This window comes from Rhincodon typus, chromosome 15 (assembly GCF_021869965.1).
Source record: "Rhincodon typus isolate 14 chromosome 15, sRhiTyp1.1, whole genome shotgun sequence".
NCBI lineage: Eukaryota > Metazoa > Chordata > Chondrichthyes > Orectolobiformes > Rhincodontidae > Rhincodon > Rhincodon typus.
Window position 1 is genome coordinate 46296186 of NC_063346.1, and position 19567 is coordinate 46315752.

The following is a 19567-nucleotide window of genomic DNA, read 5'->3' on the forward strand; positions in this document are numbered from 1 at the left end:
GTGTCCAAGCTGTTTCAGAAAGTGAAAGCCATGTGTGATTCAAACTATTGGCTGATTGTTAAGAATTGCTTTATTACTCAATAAATTATCTTAATCTGATGCACCAAAACTACTGTAGGGCTCTTGAAGTGCAGTGGTAGTATCCCTACTTCTGGCCAAGAGTCAGCAAGGCCCAAATTGAAATCCCACCTGCTCCAAAGTTGTGCTATAGTATCTCGGAACAGGTTGATTAAAAAATACACTGAAACTACTATCTGTCAACTTATTGCCTAGACAGGAACTCAAATAAAAATTCAAATAATTTACAGAACCCCAAAGGCGATGGCCAATTTCCTCATGTAACTTTCCACAAATAGTTGTGAAATAAATGATCAGGTGATTTTAATATTGTGTGCTAAGGGGTAAATAGATATTGAGAGCGTGCTTTTGGGATCTTTTATCTGAGCCAGCAAATGAAATTTTGGTTTAATGAAACATTACTTTGGACAGCACAAAAGTAGCAGCCTAATTTATTTGCTCAAATATCTGGACTGGGAATTTCACACTCAATCTCCTGACTCAGAGTGGAGTGAACGATCCCTGAGCCAAGGGCAACAATTAATAATAAAAATTTGACAGTTATAAAGGGTCAATGCAGTAGATTTCATTTGATAGCACAGCACAATTTCTATTTTTGTTTTGTTTTTCTTGAGTTGTGCTCACTTAATAAGTGAGGGATTGCAACATCTTTATCGGAAACCTGTACAGCAGTGGCTCAGTGGTTAGCACTGCTGCCTCACAGCTCCAGGAACCCGGGGTCCATTCCACCCTCGGGCGACTGTCTGTGTGGAGTTTGCACATTCTCCCTGTGTCTGTGTGGGTTTCGTCCGGGTGTTCCGGTTTCCTCCCACAGTCCAAAGATGTGCGGGTTAGGTGGATTGGCTATGCTAAATTGCCCATATAGTGTCCAGGGATGTTTAGATTAGGTGGGTTAGACATGGGGAAATGCAGGGGTAGGGGATGGGTCTGGGTGGGATGCTCTTCAGAGGGACGGTGTGGACTTGTGGGGTGAATGGCCTGTTTCCACACTGTAGGGATTCGATGATCTTCTATGATCTATGAAATTCCTAACCCACTTTCAACATATTCACACTTTCGTCTCGACATATAGTAATGGAACAGGATGAACTCAGAAACAAAAACAGAAATTGCTGGAGAAACTCAGCAGATTAGACAGCATCTGTGGAGAGAAAGCAGAGTTAACGTTTTAAGTTCAGAACTGATTGAAGCTAGGAAAAGGATCATTAGCTGCCATTTCTACCATCTGCAGTGGGATGCCACGACCAGACATATATTCCTCTCCCCTCCTTTGTCAGCATTCTGCAGGTACCGTTCCCTCCAAGACACCTTGACCCACTCCTCCTCCACTCCCAATGCTTCCCCATACTCACGGCACCTTCCCATGCAATTGCAGAAGGTGAAACACCTGCTCATTTATTCTCCCTCCTCACTATCCAAGAGCCTAGATATACCTTCCAGATGAAGCAACGATTTACCTGCACTTCACTCACTCAATCTAGTCTACTGTATTCGCTGTTCACAATGTAGTCTCCTCTATACTGGGGAGACGAACACAGACTGAGCAACTGCTTTGCGGAACACCTACGCTGTGTCCGCAAAAACGATTCTGAGCTTCCTGTTGCATGCCATATCAACACACAATTATGTTGCCTGGTCAACATCACCGTCTCGGGCTTGCCACATTGCTCCTGCAAAGCTCAGCACAAGCTGGAAGAACAGCATCTCATTTTCACAGAATCGTAAAACACCTATAATGCGGAAAGAGGCAATTTGGTCCATCAAGTCTGCACCAACCTTCCAAAGTGCATCCCACCCAGATCCAGACCCTCGCCCTATCTCCATAAACCCCACATTTATGCTGGCTAATCCACCTAGCCTGCAGATCCATAGACACAATGAGCAATTTAGCATGGCCAATCCACCTCACTTGCACATCTTTGGACACTGGGAGGAAACTGGAACACCCGGAGGAAACCCACACAGACACCGGGAGAACATGCAAGCGCCATGCAGACAGTCACCATAGGCTGGAATCAAACCCAGATTCCTGGCGCTGTGAATTACAATTCTACCCCTAACCACTGAGCCACCATGCCACCCGCACATTTTCTGCTTGGAGACCCTGCAATCTTCAGAACTCAGTAGAATTCAATAATGTTAAGGCCTGAGCATGTTCTCCCACGACCTTACCCCAACCTCCACATACCAGACCTTGTCATCACATGGGCTGCTACCACAAACAACACATTGCCAGCCACTAATAGTCTCCATTAGCAACTACTGATTCTCCCATGCTGGCCTTTTCTCATTCCTTTGACTGCCTGTGTTTCCCTCTCTCTGGGCTCCATCTCCACTATAATTTAGAATTAGAATTAGCTTTTACTGTCATATGTACTCACTCGCATGAGTACAGTGAACAGTTTACAAGCTACCACTTACGATGCCATCTTAGGTACAAATATACCTAGAATCTTAGTACAAAGCAGAAAAACGAAAGCAAGCCATGAAGTTAAACATTACAGTCTTTCTTACTACAGCATAGAAAAAACAAAGAAACACAGTTAATAGTTCAACATCACAGTCCTGGGCTCGCATTCATCACAAGGCCTGACCCCGCCCTGACTGCCGCCTCGGGCTGCCTGCTCCTACTCTCGCCGCTGGCTTATTCCTCCCCTCAACCCACCTTCAGCATATACACCAATCTTTACCTTGCTAAAATCAGTTCTGAAGAAGGGTCAGTGGATCGAAATGTTAACTCTGCTTTCTTCCCACAGATGCTGCCAGACTGGCTGAGTTTTTCCAGCAATTTCTCTATTTGTTTCTGACATTCAGCATCTGCAGTTCTTTAGAAATTGTTGTTTAATGAACTCATGCATTGTTTCTTTTAGATCATAACCATGCTTGCTTGCACTGCCCCCAGAATACCAAAATATGATCCACAAAGTTACCTACTGCAACACAGATATCTTGAAATAGACATTTTCTAATATCCTCCATACTCCAAAGCCCATTATTTCAAGCATCAGAGTATAAAGTCATAGATATTAAATTCAATCCTTCTGTTCAGTGTCACAGGATCTTACTACAGCTGATTAGGTGGATGGGGCTTTGTTTTAATGCCTCAAATAATGCAGCTCTTCTGCATTTCAGTGGCTACTCATCACCTCTGACTCAAAAACATGAGTGCTATCAACTGAGCCAAACTACCAGTTTACTGCAAAGGAGCATCCTAGAACATGATATGACACCATATACTGCATGATGAGACACTTTACTGAAAATTTTACTTTCAAAAAACTAAATACCCAACTTCTTTGCAACAATACATTAAAACAAAATGATGTTGATTCAAAAGCAGAAAATGGTCCATTACTCACAGCAGCATCAGTTAGCTGAGAACTTTTAACTTTTGCTTTCATTTGACTACGGAGAACCATACTTGGAGACTGTTGCATAGGGACATCAATGAGCTTTTTGGGAGTACTTGTCTTTTTCCATAACCTATGTTTAAAGAGAAAAATAATTAAGATCTAAATAATTGGTGCAGAATGATTTGTGGGTGTCATAACTCACTAACTGTGGATGAAGTTACATCTGCATAGAGTATTCGTTAAGCCTTGTTGAAAAAAACATTTCTTACTGGAATACATGATGGCTGTCTGTGCACCTTCAATCCTGATTATACCACTGAACAGACTTTCTGAAAAATGTCAAGTCAAATCAGTGTGGCCACACATTGTTGCACCATTGAATTCAGTACTCGATGGAAAATGACATATGACAAGCTAACTTGATTTTATATTTTTGGAAGGGACTCAACAGCAACTTTATTGAGCAGTAAATTCTGATGCTGTTGCACAAGTGGACTTTTAATGGTCATATTGTGGCAGTGACAAAAAAAAACGCGGTTTTCCCATCAACAATGTTAAATTATCAATATACACAACAGCCTAGACTTGACTGTTGCAGTGCCCCACGTGCTGTCATCTGAGGTAGCACAAAATGTTACATTCACTACTATTAGTTCTTCTTCAATTTGTTGGGACGTTAAGGCTCAGAGGTCTCAGAGTACCACAGACCTGTGTAGCAACATTAGCACAAAAGCAGCTCAAGCTGGTAATGCACAATTTACACTGTTATTTCTGAGTTCATCAGTAAAACATCAATTTCCTTCAGATTCTTAAACTGGAAAACAGCATCACACTAAATTGCACACAAAACTCAAACATCAGAGACATGGGGAAATACCGTAAAATCTGCAACTAAGCCATAAGGGGCAACTTGAGCTGGTTCTTTCGAAACCTGGCAAACTCCCAGTTAAAAACATTTACTTGAACAAAGTTGGTCTCAGACCACAACAGATAAAAGTGCTGAAAGGCAGCCCCAGTTCACAGATTTGAACATTCAGGAGAGCTTGAAACAGTAACGTCAAGAGGAAAATTTGATTCTGTACAGCAGAATCCTATAGGATTTCAAGACAATGCCTTAACCTGGCAGTCAGTGCAGTTGATAAATTCTGACAGTGGGGAGATTCAAAATCAAGCACGAACAGAGGCTAGACCCTTCATTAAGTATCCTCAAATGCTTCACTCGTCTGAGTGCCTGAGCAGGCATTTTTGCTAGGAACGATAACTTATATCAGTGGTCTTGAAGGAGGCAGCAGATGAATATAACCTGGCGAGATATCATTCTTACCTGTGTGTCCCTGGACGCACTATGCTCTGTGGAACCTCTTCGGCAATCATACCTTTAATTAGGGTACGCATCGTCATATCCTCAGGTAAAGAATCCATTTCCTGTGTGTTGAAAAAGTCTGCAGAAATAAAACCATAAACATAAGTCCTTTTCACCAGCCTGTGACCTGTAACAGAAAGTTTGAAGGTTCCTCATATTTTCTTGGAATTTAGAAGCATATTGGATTTTCACTAAAAACTCTGCATCAGCACTACTTCTGTCAGATCACTCGCCTAATTTGCTGATCTGGAAACCATATTTTCAATCCTGTTATGTATTCATCATAAATGGACTGGACTATAAAAAGTAGCAAAACACAAACAAAACACAATCCATGTATAGAGATAGTAGGAACTGCAGATGCTGGAGAATCTGAGATAATAAGGTGTAGAGCTGGATGAATACAGCAGGCCATGCAGCATCAGAGGAGCAGGAAGGCTGACGTTTTGGGCCTAGACCGTATAGACTGTTCTTTCAAGGCTTAAACTTGCCTAATTTTCAGATTATCCAGTTTGTCTTGATACCCACCAAAATAAAACTGAAGTACCTTTATTTTCGTCACTTAAATGTATTTTGACACCTGACATTATTATGCTGGAGAAATATTTTAACTGACAAAAAAAAAGGCAAAGATACAAAAATCTAACTCAGCCTGTACGATAGATGAAAAAAACTGCTCACACCTCCACTGCTCATCACTATCTAGTGAATGCTGTTAGCAATGCTCTTGGATGGGATTTACATCCTAATAATTCTACTGTAAGGTCATCATATTTGAAATTCTACCACCATTCTCTTTTCCCGCTCCAAACAAATAGGCAGTTAAATGAAGCAAAATCAAGCAGCACTCATGAAATTGAACTTAAAGTTCCCCGATCGGAGAACAAAAGGTTTGATTTGAAGGGGCAGTATTTTAACAAAATAAATCTGCAAATATACTGGTAAAAGAACACAATGTCTGAAAAATCATATTAAACTGCCACAGCTTTTGAATAGTTGAGAAACTAATTACTTTACATTGAAATTACCTTTCCTCTGTAAACATGCCTGCAAACAGGAATTTTCTGTAATAATAACAGATCTGATCTTTAATGCAATATTGGCCAAAGAATAGGCATGTCATTTCATGAAAATATTACCATTTATCTACTGCATAATTGGAGAAATGTCTGAAATTTCTGTACAATTATTTTGGAAGTGCAGCTAATTGTGATGGTAAACATTGCAGTCAATTTTTGCGAAGCTAGATTAAACAACACTTTGGCAGTAGTCAGTGCCCATTTACTGGATTGGTCAAAGCCCATTTTGTGGCATTAGTTCATTGAGTCCAAACCCAAAACTTGCAGTCAGCTCCTTGGAGTGTTTGTTTTGGTGCCCGAATTGTGTGTTGCAAACTGGAGCATTCCAAGTTCCAGCATCACATGCTGAAGGGAAGCACTAAAGTTTGGGGTAGCTGCTGCAAATACACAGTGGGGAAAGACAACCATCTAAGGTCTTTTGGCCAAAGTATAACGAGGGAATATTCAGTTGTCAGATCCCTTGTTGACTCAAACTAAAAGTAAATAGGCTCCTGTACAAGTAGAAAACATCTTTGTTTTGCAACTACAGGGAAGCTCTAAAGAATATCAAATTCCAATGTATCGTGTCTCTTTTTTGCTCTGCAAAGACTGCACAGAACTGTTTTTAGGATCTTTTGTATGTACTTATAGATTTTTTTTCTAAATAAAGTATAATGTTGAAATAAAAATTTGGTGCCAGAATCGTCAGAGAATCACTAGAATACTATTACACAATAAATGCCCAGGTTAGAATAAGCTCAGTGGGCCCTGGGTATTATTCAGCAGCAAGGTTGCCAAATCACACTTATTTCCAAGGTCACTACCACGGTTACACAGTTGGCTTTCAGCTACGAGGTTAATTCCCTAATCACAGGTTTGGTGCGCAGGTTAACAAGGTCAATTCTCTCAGTCAGGGTACTGGTTATCAGGTTAGTTTACCCCTGTTGGGAGTCATGTCTTGGTTACTAGGTCAGTCCCCTGGATCAGCGTCTACTGAGCAGTGAGATAAAAAAGAGCTGCGGGTGGGTGCTGGAGAAACCATCGAGAGAAAACGGTTCCGAAGAAGGGTCACTGGACTCGAAATATCAACTCTGTTTTCTCTCTCTCCACACATGCTGTCAGATACTACTGAGTTTCTCCAGCAATTTCCATTGAGCAGTGGTTGTGTCCTCCAGACTCACTCCAGTAACCTACTCTTACAGGCTGCAGTTATGGTGCTAACACGACATGAATAGCAATGGTAACATTCACAAGGCGAACAGCCAGCAAAGATAATCACCGTCACTGCTTCAGTTCAATGGCCCCGACTTTGTGATGCGGTGAGTTTCACTGGTTAAAAAAAAACACAATCGTCCTCAGGGAGTTACCATTCACCCTATCGAGTCCGCTCAGCCATTCAATGAGATCACCACTGTTCGGATATATCTCAACTCCACTTTCCTGCTTTTCGTCCAATAACGTGAGATAAAGTCGAGCCTGATCACAACATCGTATATTCCCGTTATTTTCCAGAAGTTTAGATTACTTTAACGACCTGTGCGTATTTGCCGGAAATTGAATAAAATGTTCAATTTGAACTCTCCGTAAATTAAGGGATTTTGAATGAGTTACAATCTAGCCCGTGGTTTTTTTTTTTATTCACCTGCTCTGCGCTGTCAAACGTAAACCGGGTATTACCGAGGCCTAGTAACGCCGGCTGATAACGGCCGAGCCCCAGCAACCACCCGTCCCGCCTCAGCATTCAACTACTTCTCGCGATAACCTGCAACCGGAAGCACGAGGTCACGATCCCGTTATTCCTGCAATGGCCATTGGAAAATGTAGTTCATTTCCTGAAGTTTCCGTCCAGCGACCCAAATCTACTCATTTCTGCTCATCCAAGATTTTATTTGTGTTCAGGCCCATTTTCCCTCCAAGAGGCTACCAGCTGTCAATCAAAAGTTCTCTTCACGCTTAGCTAAAGACACTGTGGCTGGCTAACTTCTAGATACTTCGGAGCAGACTGGCAGGAGTAATACAAATTGGAAACTTAATATACTGAGCTACATCAGATTTTAATAAAGTTCTATAGCTTTTTATACGTGTATCTTATGAAAAAGCAATTGCCAAGTTAGTTGAAGCTCTATTAGAACTCTGGATTGATGTCACATTTTGTATATTGCAGCAAAAAATGTTTTTTTTCCAAAAATATATTTTTTTAATAAATTATAAGTACAGTACAAAACAGTTTAAGTCAGACATTTCAGAAAATACAATAAAAATATTTCATTTCTCATTTGTGAATTGCAATTTTAGGTGCCCTCATCCAAATGCAAAATTGGAACTATTTACATACCCAATACAAGCCATGAGGATTTCTATATGTTAGCAGACCCTCAGGATAACATGGCAATAAAAGGCCTGAGACAGTGGCCTTTTCCCACAATGCTTTGGTGGCAGCTGCTTCAAGCTTTAGTGCGTCACCCAGTAGTTAGATTTTGAAATGTGCTAGTACCACAATACTTGGTCGAGGACAACATTACACTGGAAGTTCAACAGGTTTCAGACAGGCCAAAGAGCATCTTTCACCAAGTTGATGGTCCTCCAGGTGCAGTTGATGTTTGTCTCAGCTGTCCAGGGAACGGCCTAGAGAGGACAAATTCCTGCATTACAGATCTGAAGTGGTAATTTGCTGCTTCGCAAGCAGTCAAATTATATCATCCCCATGTAAGCACTCTAGCTGAGGACTACTCTTCTGTTTAATACTCATTAATATTCACTAAATAAAGCAATTAACTCAGTCCATTGGAAAGGACTTATAGATTCTACCCATGACAATGAATAGTTCTAACTATCCTCGCTGTTAAAAGAAATGCTCTTCATATTGGGCCACTCCCTCACCTTCTTCACACTATTTTACTTAATTTTGCAAAACTACAGGAGCTAGGATTGCTGGCTTTTGTTGGACATATTCCAGGAGGGATCAAGAGCTCCCACCTCCAAATGCTCCGCTCAGTAAAATAATCCCTTCCTCCAATTCAATAATCTTTTTAATTAATAAATTAAAATGTTTAAAGAAAATGTAAAAATAATTCTTGCATCTGTGACATTTTCTTGCATGTTCCTTGAGCCAGTCTTGAGGAGATTAATCTTTATTTCCTGGAAACCTCAGGACAATGCTGAAGGGTTGACAACCCAATAAAAAAAAATTATACTTTTATAAGGATTGAGATTGTTAAAAATGACCAATATGCCTTAATCTGGGTTTAACCAAGTTCATTAAATTATACTTGCAACTCAATAAACTTCTTTCATTTTCTTTTAATGGGGCAACGCAGCAGCTCAGTGGTTAGCACTGCTGCCTCATAGAGCCAGAGACCTGGGTTTGATTCCATCCTCTGGCGACTGTCTGTGTGGAGTTAGCATGTTCTCCCTGTGTCTATATGGGTTTCCTCCAGGTGCTCTGGTTTTCTCCTACAGTCCAAAGATGTGCGGGTTAGGTGGCTCTGCCATGCTAAATTGCCCTTAGTGTCCAGGGCTGTGTAGGCTAGAGGGATTAGCCATAGGAAATGCAAGGTTACAGGGATATGGTAGGGAATTGGTCTGGTGGAATGCTCTTCAGAAGGTTGGTGTAGATTTGATGGGCCAAATGGTCTGCTTCCATACTGTAGGGATTCTATGATTCTAGACATCCACACCTGGCAGAAGCACTGCTTCATTGTTCAGGCCATCAACCCAGAAGTTGGAATGACTTAATGAAGGTTATTTTCCAGGATGCACAATGGTAGACTATATTCCAAGTGCAAAACATCATGTCAAGATGGGCACCTCAGTGCCAGTTGATTGTCTTTTGTTGCTACTGGAAAAATTAAAGTTTAGAAGTGTCATGATTTCAATTTAAGTCTAACGCCTTTATCAACATGTTACACCAAGTTTTCTACATTGTCTTTGACTATATATAGAATGGAACAAACTAAGAGATGATGTAGTATGGTGTGTGCATACATCTGACCTTATGCTCCAGGAAACCTAACTGACAGAAATCAGGGAACTTGAATGTACAATCTAGGATAATGAGTGAATAAAAATAGAAATTGCTGAAGAAACTCAAAGGGTTAGCAGCACCAGTGGGGAGAGAGACGGGGTTAACATTTCAAATCTGAAACCCTTCTACAGAACCTGAAAAGGGAGTGCTGCATTCTGAGAGCTGCTGCATTCAGATGGGATATCATTCTGAGAACTCAACAATATTGCACAGTGCTCCATCCAATTTTTAACTGAGATAAATTGTGACTTATCCAGGCTGATAACACAATAGGAGTTGAGGAACAAGAGAGTTGGTGACATGGTCCATTTAGGTCACTACCTTGAATTGCTGGAATTATTTTATTTTTGTGGTAGAAATTCAATGTTCAGGCCATTGGGCTGTAGGCTCCCGAGGCAGAATATGATGTGTTGCTCCTCCAGTTTGTGTGTGGCATCATTGTGACACTGGAGGAGGCCCAGGATGGACATGTCACCCAGGGAGTGGAAGGGGGAGTTAAAAGGCAGATAGGGGTAAGGAGGGAAATATCTCTTTGGTCGTGGGGTCGGATTGTAGGTGGCGGAAATGGTGGAGAATGATACGTTGGATGCAGAGATTGGTGCGGTGGTATTTGAGGACTAGGGGGACGCTGTCTTTATTTTTGTTGCGGGGGGAGAGGGTTTTACAGCAGAAGTGTGGGAAATGCAAGAGATGTGGTTGAGGGCATTTTTAATCACGGAGTGGAAGGGGTGCGGTGTTGCAGTCCTGAGGACATCGGGGATGTCCAGGAGTGGAACGCTCCATCTTAGGAGCAGATGCGATGGAGGTGAAGGAATTAGGTGGAAGGGATCGCATTCTTACATGGGGGTGGGTGAGAGGAAACCCTTATCTGCCTTTTGTAGGGACCGCTCATTCCGTGACTCCCTCGTCCCCTCCACACTCCCCACTAACCCCACCACACCCAGCACCTTTTCCTGCGATCGCAGGAAGTGCTACACCTGCCCCTACACCTCCCCTCTCATCTCCATCCAAGGCCGAAAATAAACTTCCCATATCCGACAGGGGTTCACTAGTACATCCTTCAACCTGGTCTACTGTATTCGTTGCTCCTGATGTGGCCTCCTCTACATCGGTGAGACCAAGCACCGACTTGGGTACGATTTCATGGAGCATCTGCGCTCTCTGTGTGTGATAATTGACAACACCTTCCGGTCGCTAACCATTTTCACTTCCCCTCCCACTCCCTTGATGACACATTCATCCTGGGCCTCTTCCAGTGCAACAATGACACTACACGCAAACTGGAGGAACAAAACCTCATATTCCACCTCAGGAGCCTACAGCCATATGGCCTGAACATAGACTTCACCAATTTTAAAATCTCCCCACCCCTGGCCTCATCCCACATCCAAACCTCCCTCTCATCCCCACCTCCTTGACCTGACACAACCTGTCCATCTTCTTCCCCACCTATCCACCCCACCCTTCCCACTGACCAATCCCTACTCCACCACTTGCAACCACCTACCACCATCCCACCTATCTTACCCCAGCCCCATCCCTCCTCCCTCAATTTATTTCCCAGCTCCCTTCTCCCTCCCCAGTTCTGAAGAAGGGTCCCGACCTGAAATGTTGACTTTCCTACTCCTCTGATGCTGCCTTACCTGCTGTGTTCCTCCAGCTCAACTGTGTTGACTCTGACTCCAGCATCGGCAGTTCTTGCTATCTCTGATCTTACAGTAACCAGAGCTTTATTTGATAGAGGCATAGAGTACAACAGCAGGGGCAATTTACTGAAATTATACAAGATACTTGTTCAACCTCTGATGGAGTATTTTTGCAGTTCTAGGTACCAACCTGTAGGAAGGGTGTGAATGCATCTGAAGAAGAATGCAGAACATCTTTACAAAAATGGTTCCAGGGAAGAGAAACTTCAGTTATGAGTACAGATCGGAGAAGTTGGGACTGTTGTCCTTGGAGGGAAGAAGGCGAAGAGGAGATCTAACTGAAGCTTTCAAAACCACAAGAGGTATGGATAGAATAGTTAGGGAGAAACTGTTTCCACTTGTTAAAGGATCAAGAATGACAGGGCACAGAGTTAAAGTGATTTGCAAATGCGATGTGACGAAAAGACTCTTACTCAATGAGTGGTTCAGATCTGGAATGCACTGCATCAAAGTATATTGGAGCAGGTATAATAAAAGCATTCAAGAGACCATTAGCTGATTATTTGAATAGAAACAATGTGAAGTGTATGGAAAAAGCAAGAGAATGGCACTATGTCATAATGCTCATTTGAAAAGCAGGCATAGGCATAATGAGGAAAATCACTTACTTCTGTGCTGCAAAATGTCCGTGATAAGAAGATTAGACGAATGCACAGATATTATTTGGTGATAATTGTTGGTTTCCAGGATCAACAGTTCACCACAATTAATGAGCCACTTGTAATGAGGATCTAATTAATACCTAGTTTTTGTGGTTAATATCTTTGTCTGTTTAGATAACAATTCTTGTAAGTTTGTCATATGTAAGTAAACAGAATTACTTAATTGTTACAACAATTAAAAAATACAAAACAGCAATTGACTTTGTTCTACCAAACAGTTCTCCAGACAGGTAATGTGTTCCTGTTCACTTCATAAAAATATTTAATATTTAGTTACCATTTTGTTGAAAAATAAAGTTGATCAACTCCAAAAGAACATACCCCCAACCTTGGAGGCGTATAAGTGAAGCCGAGTATTGAGATTTTGCAGTTCCCTCATTTTAACCTTTTGTTTCCATCTTGTTGCAATGAGACAAAATTTGGTGATAATAACAAAGGGCCCATTATGTCCATTGGCATCTCAGTTAAAATAATTCCATTACAGAATGACTTATTTAAATCTCAAGGCAAGTTTTGAGTATTCTGTACCAATAATTGTAAAAACTGATTCTCCATAATTAATTTTTGTGTAAATTAAAAATATTAAAATAATTACTGGTTCTGGTTTTAGCTCCAACAATACCGTCTGACAATGTGGAGCTCATGTTAAGCTGCCTAAGCAACGACATGTGCAAAATATTGTGATCAAATTGTGAATCCACGGCATGCTAGCCTGCTTGCAGTCCTGAATGGTTATCATGATCACAGTAAACAAATATTTCCACTTCTTTGACAGACCAGTACTAAATATATAGTATATACATAATTTGTTCTCAGAATAGGAGCAATGTTACATTTTTCACCCAGTCATAGTTGCCCTCAAAGCAACAAATGTATGGATCCAGACAGAACATGAGTGAAATTAGAACCTTACAATAATGCACCAATAGTTGTCTTTCTCTCTAATGAGAGTCTGGGACTGTGGCCACTTCACCTGATTTGTGATTTCAAATAAACCTGTTGGATTTTAACTTGGTGTCGTGTGACTTCTGACTTTGTCCATCCAGTCCAACACTGGCTCCTCCACATCATGGTCACTTTCACTGATATCAGTTTTACTGTTGGCAGAAATTGACTTTTGTAACTTTATTGGCGGTGTTTTAAAAATGGATGAGTTCAATCAAAATTTTCAAAATTTCAATTGGAAAACAGCTTTGAGATAACACCTTAAATGATGATAAACATCATCAGTAAAACTAATTAAAAACCGAAAGAACTGTGGATGCTGTAAATCAGGAACAAAAACAAAGTTGCTGGAAAAGCTCAGCAGGTCTGGTAGCATCTGTGAAGGAAAAAAAGAGTTAACTTTTCGGGTCCAGTGACTCTTTCAAAATGGTCCAGTTCTGAGGAAGGGTCACTGGACCCAAAAAATTAACTCTACTTTTTCCTTCACAGATGCTGCCAGACCTGCTGAGCTTTTCCGGCAATTTTGTTTTTGTATCAGTAAAATTAATTGATTGATCAATTTTCAAACAGGATTGTCATGTTCCTCCTGTGAACAAAATAGACAAGATATAGGGTAAGAGATAACAAGGTGTAGAGCTGGATGAACACAGCAGGCCAAGCAGCATCAGAGGAGCAGGAAGGCCGACGTTTCGGGCCTAGACCCTTCTTCAGAAGTGTTCATCCAGCTCTACACCTTGTTATCTCAGATTCTCCAGCATCTGCAGTTCCTACTATCTCAGATAAGATATAGGATCTGGTTTACATCATTTATAAATGCAGTTTTTAGTTATGTCTGTGAACTGTGGTAGCAAGCTCTCAGCCTATTTTCATGTAATAAAATGTTTATTGCTTTGGGTGTAGAGTAACAGTAAAACAAAAATGCGATTGTATGATGCAAAAATATGATAAAATGGAACCACAGTAAATGGAATTTGTGAGGTGTTGATCAGTGTAATAATAACCAAATACAAATTAGCAGAAACATGCGAAAATGCATTCATTATTTTTGAAAGAAAAGTTAATTGCTCCTTTTTTGCAGCAGTTTGTTTGTTTGACCGGAAGTGGCTGCGTGTGTCGCGCTGCACCCTGGGAGATGTAGTTCCGCCGTGCGGCCTGCGCTTTGCAGCCAACTCGGTGTTTGGGGGGAAAATAAATAAACCCGGGGGGATTTGAGTGGGGTAGAGAGGGCATCGTGTGAACAGGAGAGTCCGGGGAGCCAGGCCTGCGATTGAAGAGGCCTCTCGGGCAGCGCTGGCCCCGGGGATCGTAGCGGCAGGATGCCCGGCTTCACCTGCTGCGTGCCCGGCTGCTACAACAACTCGCACCGGGACCGGGAGCTCCGCTTCTACACTTTCCCCAAGGATGAGGAGCAGCGCCGACTCTGGCTTCAGAACATCTCCCGCACCGGAGTGTCGGGCTGCTTCAGCACCTTCTATCCTACCACCGGACACCGGGTGTGCAGCGCCCACTTCCCCGGCGGCAGGAAGACCTACTCAGTCAAGGTCCCTACCATCTTCCCGCTCCGAGGGGTCAACGAGAGGAAGATCAGGCGCTCCCGCAAGAAGCTACCAGCAGCCGCCGCCGGCCAGGAGGACGTCAAGCCCATTGACCTGTCCGGACCTTACTTCTTCTCGTCCTCCTCCTCTTCATCCTCGCCTTCTCTCCCGGCCGCCGCCGCCGCCGTCCCTCGCCCCGAGGCTCCCGAGTGCCTAGATCACTCCTACTCACTCTCCTCCACCACCACCTCCGAGGAGCTGCTCAGGAAACTCAACGAGCAGAAGGACATTATCGCCCTGATGGAGGTGAAGATCAAGGAGATGAAAGGCACCATCCGGCAACTGAAGGTCAGCGAGGCCATCCTGCGGGAGGAGCTGAGGAATAAGGAGAAATTACTGTCCATGTCGGTCATCAGGAAGAAACATGGAATGTGACTGCCTGTTTTATAAATAATATATATATTTCACAAACATTTCGCAGCTACGGAACCCGAGGAAAGATAGAATTTAACGAAAAAAAAGACAAATACGAGGATCATGTGCCGTCATGGCACAGGATGTTAGGACTTTTCGTGTGATATTTCAGATGTGATAAAATAGTGTGACACCACTTGCTTAATCTGTGTGTGTGTGTGTGCGCGCGTATCCCAAACGATATGCATCCCTAGTTACCGGTTGTTTCATGCGACAGGTCAAATTTGAGGCGCATTCTGCATGGTTGCAGTACTAAAATTAACTTTAGGAAGTAGTGAAGCAACAAGGTACCGAAAAAGGTTCAACTTCCACTCGAGCAACAGTGCATTCGCAATCCAATATATTCTATGTTATGAATCAATGTTTTTGTTCCATTATAATGATGCTATAAATTTAGTAGTTCCCCATTATTTTGTATATTGCCCTCTACATTAAGTTACTGTACAACAATAACCATAAAAAGTATAATAAATCCTCTCATGGTTACACTTTGTAAATTGGTTTAATAAGATTTTTACTTTTTTGAATTTTTAGTGTTTTTAATACAATTGTGAGACTTTAAAAACGAACAAGCAAAGAGATAGAACAATATTTAAATAATCTCAAACAGTATATTGGTTAGGCTGGTGTTGGCATTCTCTTCCTAAACCTCTCCAACTGACCTTCCTCATCAAATTCCCTCCTTAAAACATAGGTCTAAAAAAGCTTTCAGTCATCCCTTCTAATATTTCCTTCTTTTGCTCGATATCCATTTTTTATGTCACCTCTATAAAGCACTATAACTATAAAGTGGAAACTTTTCAGTCATTTACTGTTTGAAACATACAACTTTAAATGAAATTTCACAGAAATACATTCCAAAAGTTACAATATTTTATTTTAAACAGAATGCTGAATAAGTCATTTATCATGTAATCACTACAGAAAATTCTTCACAATAATGTACTAAGTTTATTGAAACAGGTCAAATAATGCCAACGTTGTGTCCATCTCTCATACTGAAATAAACAGAACAATTTCATAAACCTACAATAATTAAAATGGTTATCTGGAGTTGGCTGGATCTTAAATGATTCCCAAATATCACAATAGTACACTACTTAATTTGCATAGTGAACACTTTGCACCTTGAAGAATTACTGTAAAATTGCAAACAATTATTTCAATAGCCTGATGCCATAAATAGAATAACAGATATCTGCTGATGAACACAAATCATTACCCTTAATGAGAATTTGGATACCAAGATTGAAACAAAGTTCAAATAATTTTATCTTCCTGCCCCTGTAATTACATTAGACACAAAATAGTGCTGGAGAGAAGGATTTTTTTAAATTATAATTTCCAAAGTTAACAGTGGTTTTCAGTAGAAATATTTACATCTTTGAATGCAAATTTTGGAGAGCACTGTAACATTCAGGAAGTCAGTTTCAGAGAGGTTTTATTCATCAATGGTTAATTTTATTGTTCTCTTTCATCCTGTTGGCCAACTTTGCTGATTCTGGACTAGCTCATTTGTGATAGTGTTATTGTTATTCAGAAAAAATGGCATCTATCTGACATATCAGAATCTGCTTTTTCTCTTTTCAAATGCAATCTTGAGCTACTGTGTATTCTGCGCATCTTCTGTTTTTATTTTAACGACTTAAAATATTGACTCCAGTGGTGGTAATTGTTAAGTGAGGAGTCTTACTTTGAAGGATTAATGATTGTGACATCATTACTGCAGCATTAGTCTGAAATAATCTGTAGTTGATTACTTGGATGTTTCATGGTGTGCCATATGCCATGAGTATAACCATCACAATCAACTTTATTAACTTTAGATCTATATTGTTCTGCCTCTTAATTCTCAATGTATTCATCAATGGTTGTAAAATGCTTTGGGATGTCCAGAGCACTTTAAGGTGCTATGTAAATAAAAGTCTTTTTTCTACCATGCCAGCAACAGTGATAAATTGAATATATATCATTTAAAATAAACAGTTGCTGCCAGTGAGTTCAATTTAAACTAACAGTGTCTCTAATGCTAATTAATCACTCGCTGTAATTAAGTCCTGTTTAAATAAAATAAAGTCTCTAATTCACTGTTACCCCTCTTTGATTCTGGCTATAATACACTGTTTTTACAGCTCTTATTCTGTTTAGAATTTACATTTTGATAATGACTAATATTCATTAAGTCCTGATAACATTCACAAAAGGATAGGAATACCATATGATAGAGACATAAAGTCCAACAGCATGGAAACACTCCATTTGGCCCAAGCTGTTCCATGCCAACCAACATGTCCGTCCATGTTAACGCCATTTCCCTGCACTTGGCCCGTACCCTTCTAAACCTTTTCTATCCATGTATTCGTCCAAATGCCTTTTATATGTTGTTAACGTATCCGCCTCAACCACTTCCGCTGGCAGCTCATTCCATATGCATACCATCCTCTGCATAAAAAAGTTGCCCCTCAGGTTCCCATGTATTCTTTCCCTTTTACCTTAAACTGATGCCCTCTAGTCCTCGATTTCCCAATCCTGGGAAAAAGACTGAGTGTGTTCACCCTATCCATGTCTCTCACAATCTTATACACTTCTATAAGATCATCCCTCAATCTCCTGTCCAACCTCTCCCTATAACTCAGTCCCTTTCGTACTGGCAGCATCCTTGTAAATTTATATGTACGTTTAAATCAATGATGATGACTAAGCGAAGAAACATATTTGTGTACTGGGAGCAGAACAACCTAATAATTAACTAAAAGTTAATTCTTCATAAGCATGCAGCAGCATTGTCACAAATATTGAGCTTTCACTGTCAAACATCATGTATCAACAGTATGAAACATGTTGGTAATTAGAAAGATCACTCATCAATATGTGAAGCATAATATTAACATGGTGAATATGCAGGTGGGGAAAAGATTTTTTTAAGGTTCCCTTCTCCACTTGATGTGGTCACAATGAAGAGGTAGCCTTTGGATTAACTTTCACAATTCATTTCTGTGATAATAAAGACTCACTGAAGTAAAGTGGCCCACAATTTGACAAAGCCAATACACACATTGAAAGAATAAATTTTGAATCTTATTCAGGGTTCGAGTGACCAATTTAAAAGACTAAACCTTTCGGTGTCTTAATTTTGTAACTATTGTATTACTGTAATCACTCTGGTCTCTATTTTGTTTTAATATAATGACTATTGATTATAAGGGTTACTTCAACATAGAAACAAGGAACAAGAGTAGGCAATCAGTTGTAGTCTGCTCTGCCATTCAATGAGATTGTGGCTAATCTAATTTTAACCTCAAATGTACATTCCTGCATACTCCTGACAATAATGCTGAGGTTGTTGGCTTGTTGCTAACATCATCATGTTACCCAACATGGTGTCAAAACATCTGTATGATAACCAGCCAGCTCGGCGAGCAAGCCAACAACCTCATCCACAACCCGAGCTATAAATCTTCACAAGAGCCCTAGATAATCATTGCTGCTTTGAAAAATCTTTAAAGATTTTGCATCTACAGCTTTTGGATAAAGGCAATTCTAAACCTGACAAACCTTTCAGAGAGAAAAAAAAATCCTCATCTCTTTTAAATGGATGAACCCTTGTTTTTAAATAATGACCCATTTTCTAGATTCTCCCACAACAGGAAACACTATTGCACATTCACCAATTGTGTCCCCTCAGAATCTTGCATATTTCAATTAAGTCACCTCTGACTCTTCTAAACTCCATAAGAGTCCACAATCAGATCAGCTACAACCTTATTGAATAGCAGAGCAGATGAATGAGGCCAAGAGGTCTATTACTGTTTCTAATTGTAGCCTCATAATTACTACCTTCATTCTTGATATCCTGTGAAGGAGAGTGTTGTCTAAGGCTGTGTTTATTGTGAGTGCCATCGCTTGGTGCTGTAGTACCCATACATGTGTAGGAGCATTGATTTGCAGTGCCAAAACAGCAGATGCCACAAACATCACTTGCATTTTCTGTTTAAAGTTATTTTCTGGGATTTGTGACCTACAAGTTTCCAAAACTGCCTAGTCCAGCCGCTCACTCCACCTGACCGAAAACCCACCAATAATGGATCTGACAAATGAGTGACTGTCCATTGTCAGCACTCTCACTGTGCATGTTCCAAATGCTGTTGCGCACTCCACCTGTGCAATACCATCTGCTGTGGCAAATGATGGTCAGGTGGCAAGACTGTAGAGAACTACTCCATCAGATATGCAGATGCAGTCATAGCCAGTTGATGTCACAACCAGTTTCTGCACATGCACAGGAGGCCACTTTGACATTCAGAGTAATCACTCCAGTTGTATAATAGTGCCTCACAAGGTTAAGTACATCTGAAAATAAGTTCTGCCC

The 19567-nt window shown here is 40.9% G+C and overlaps 2 protein-coding genes across 5 annotated transcripts in view; one reads left to right on the plus strand and one right to left on the minus strand.

Annotated features, from left to right (window-relative positions):
- cenpt (centromere protein T) overlaps positions 1-8513 on the minus strand; it is a 71997-nt gene extending 63484 nt beyond the window's left edge. For 2 of the 4 annotated variants that reach the window (XM_048605904.1, XM_048605900.1), the window contains exons 1-3: positions 7495-7839; positions 4756-4873; positions 3438-3561 (exon numbers count right to left, since the gene is read on the minus strand). In XM_048605904.1, the coding sequence (XP_048461861.1) occupies positions 3438-3561; positions 4756-4853 (222 nt within the window). In that variant the 5' untranslated portion in view covers positions 4854-4873; positions 7495-7839. The other 2 variants (XM_048605903.1, XM_048605901.1) reach the window with 2 other exon arrangements.
- Positions 8514-14057: 5544 nt separating this feature from the next.
- On the plus strand, positions 14058-17140 carry thap11 (THAP domain containing 11). The gene has a single exon (XM_020510461.2). It carries the CDS (start codon positions 14506-14508, stop codon positions 15157-15159), a length of 654 nt encoding a protein of 217 aa, XP_020366050.1. The 5' UTR covers positions 14058-14505; the 3' UTR covers positions 15160-17140.
- The last annotated feature ends 2427 nt before the right edge of the window (positions 17141-19567 follow it).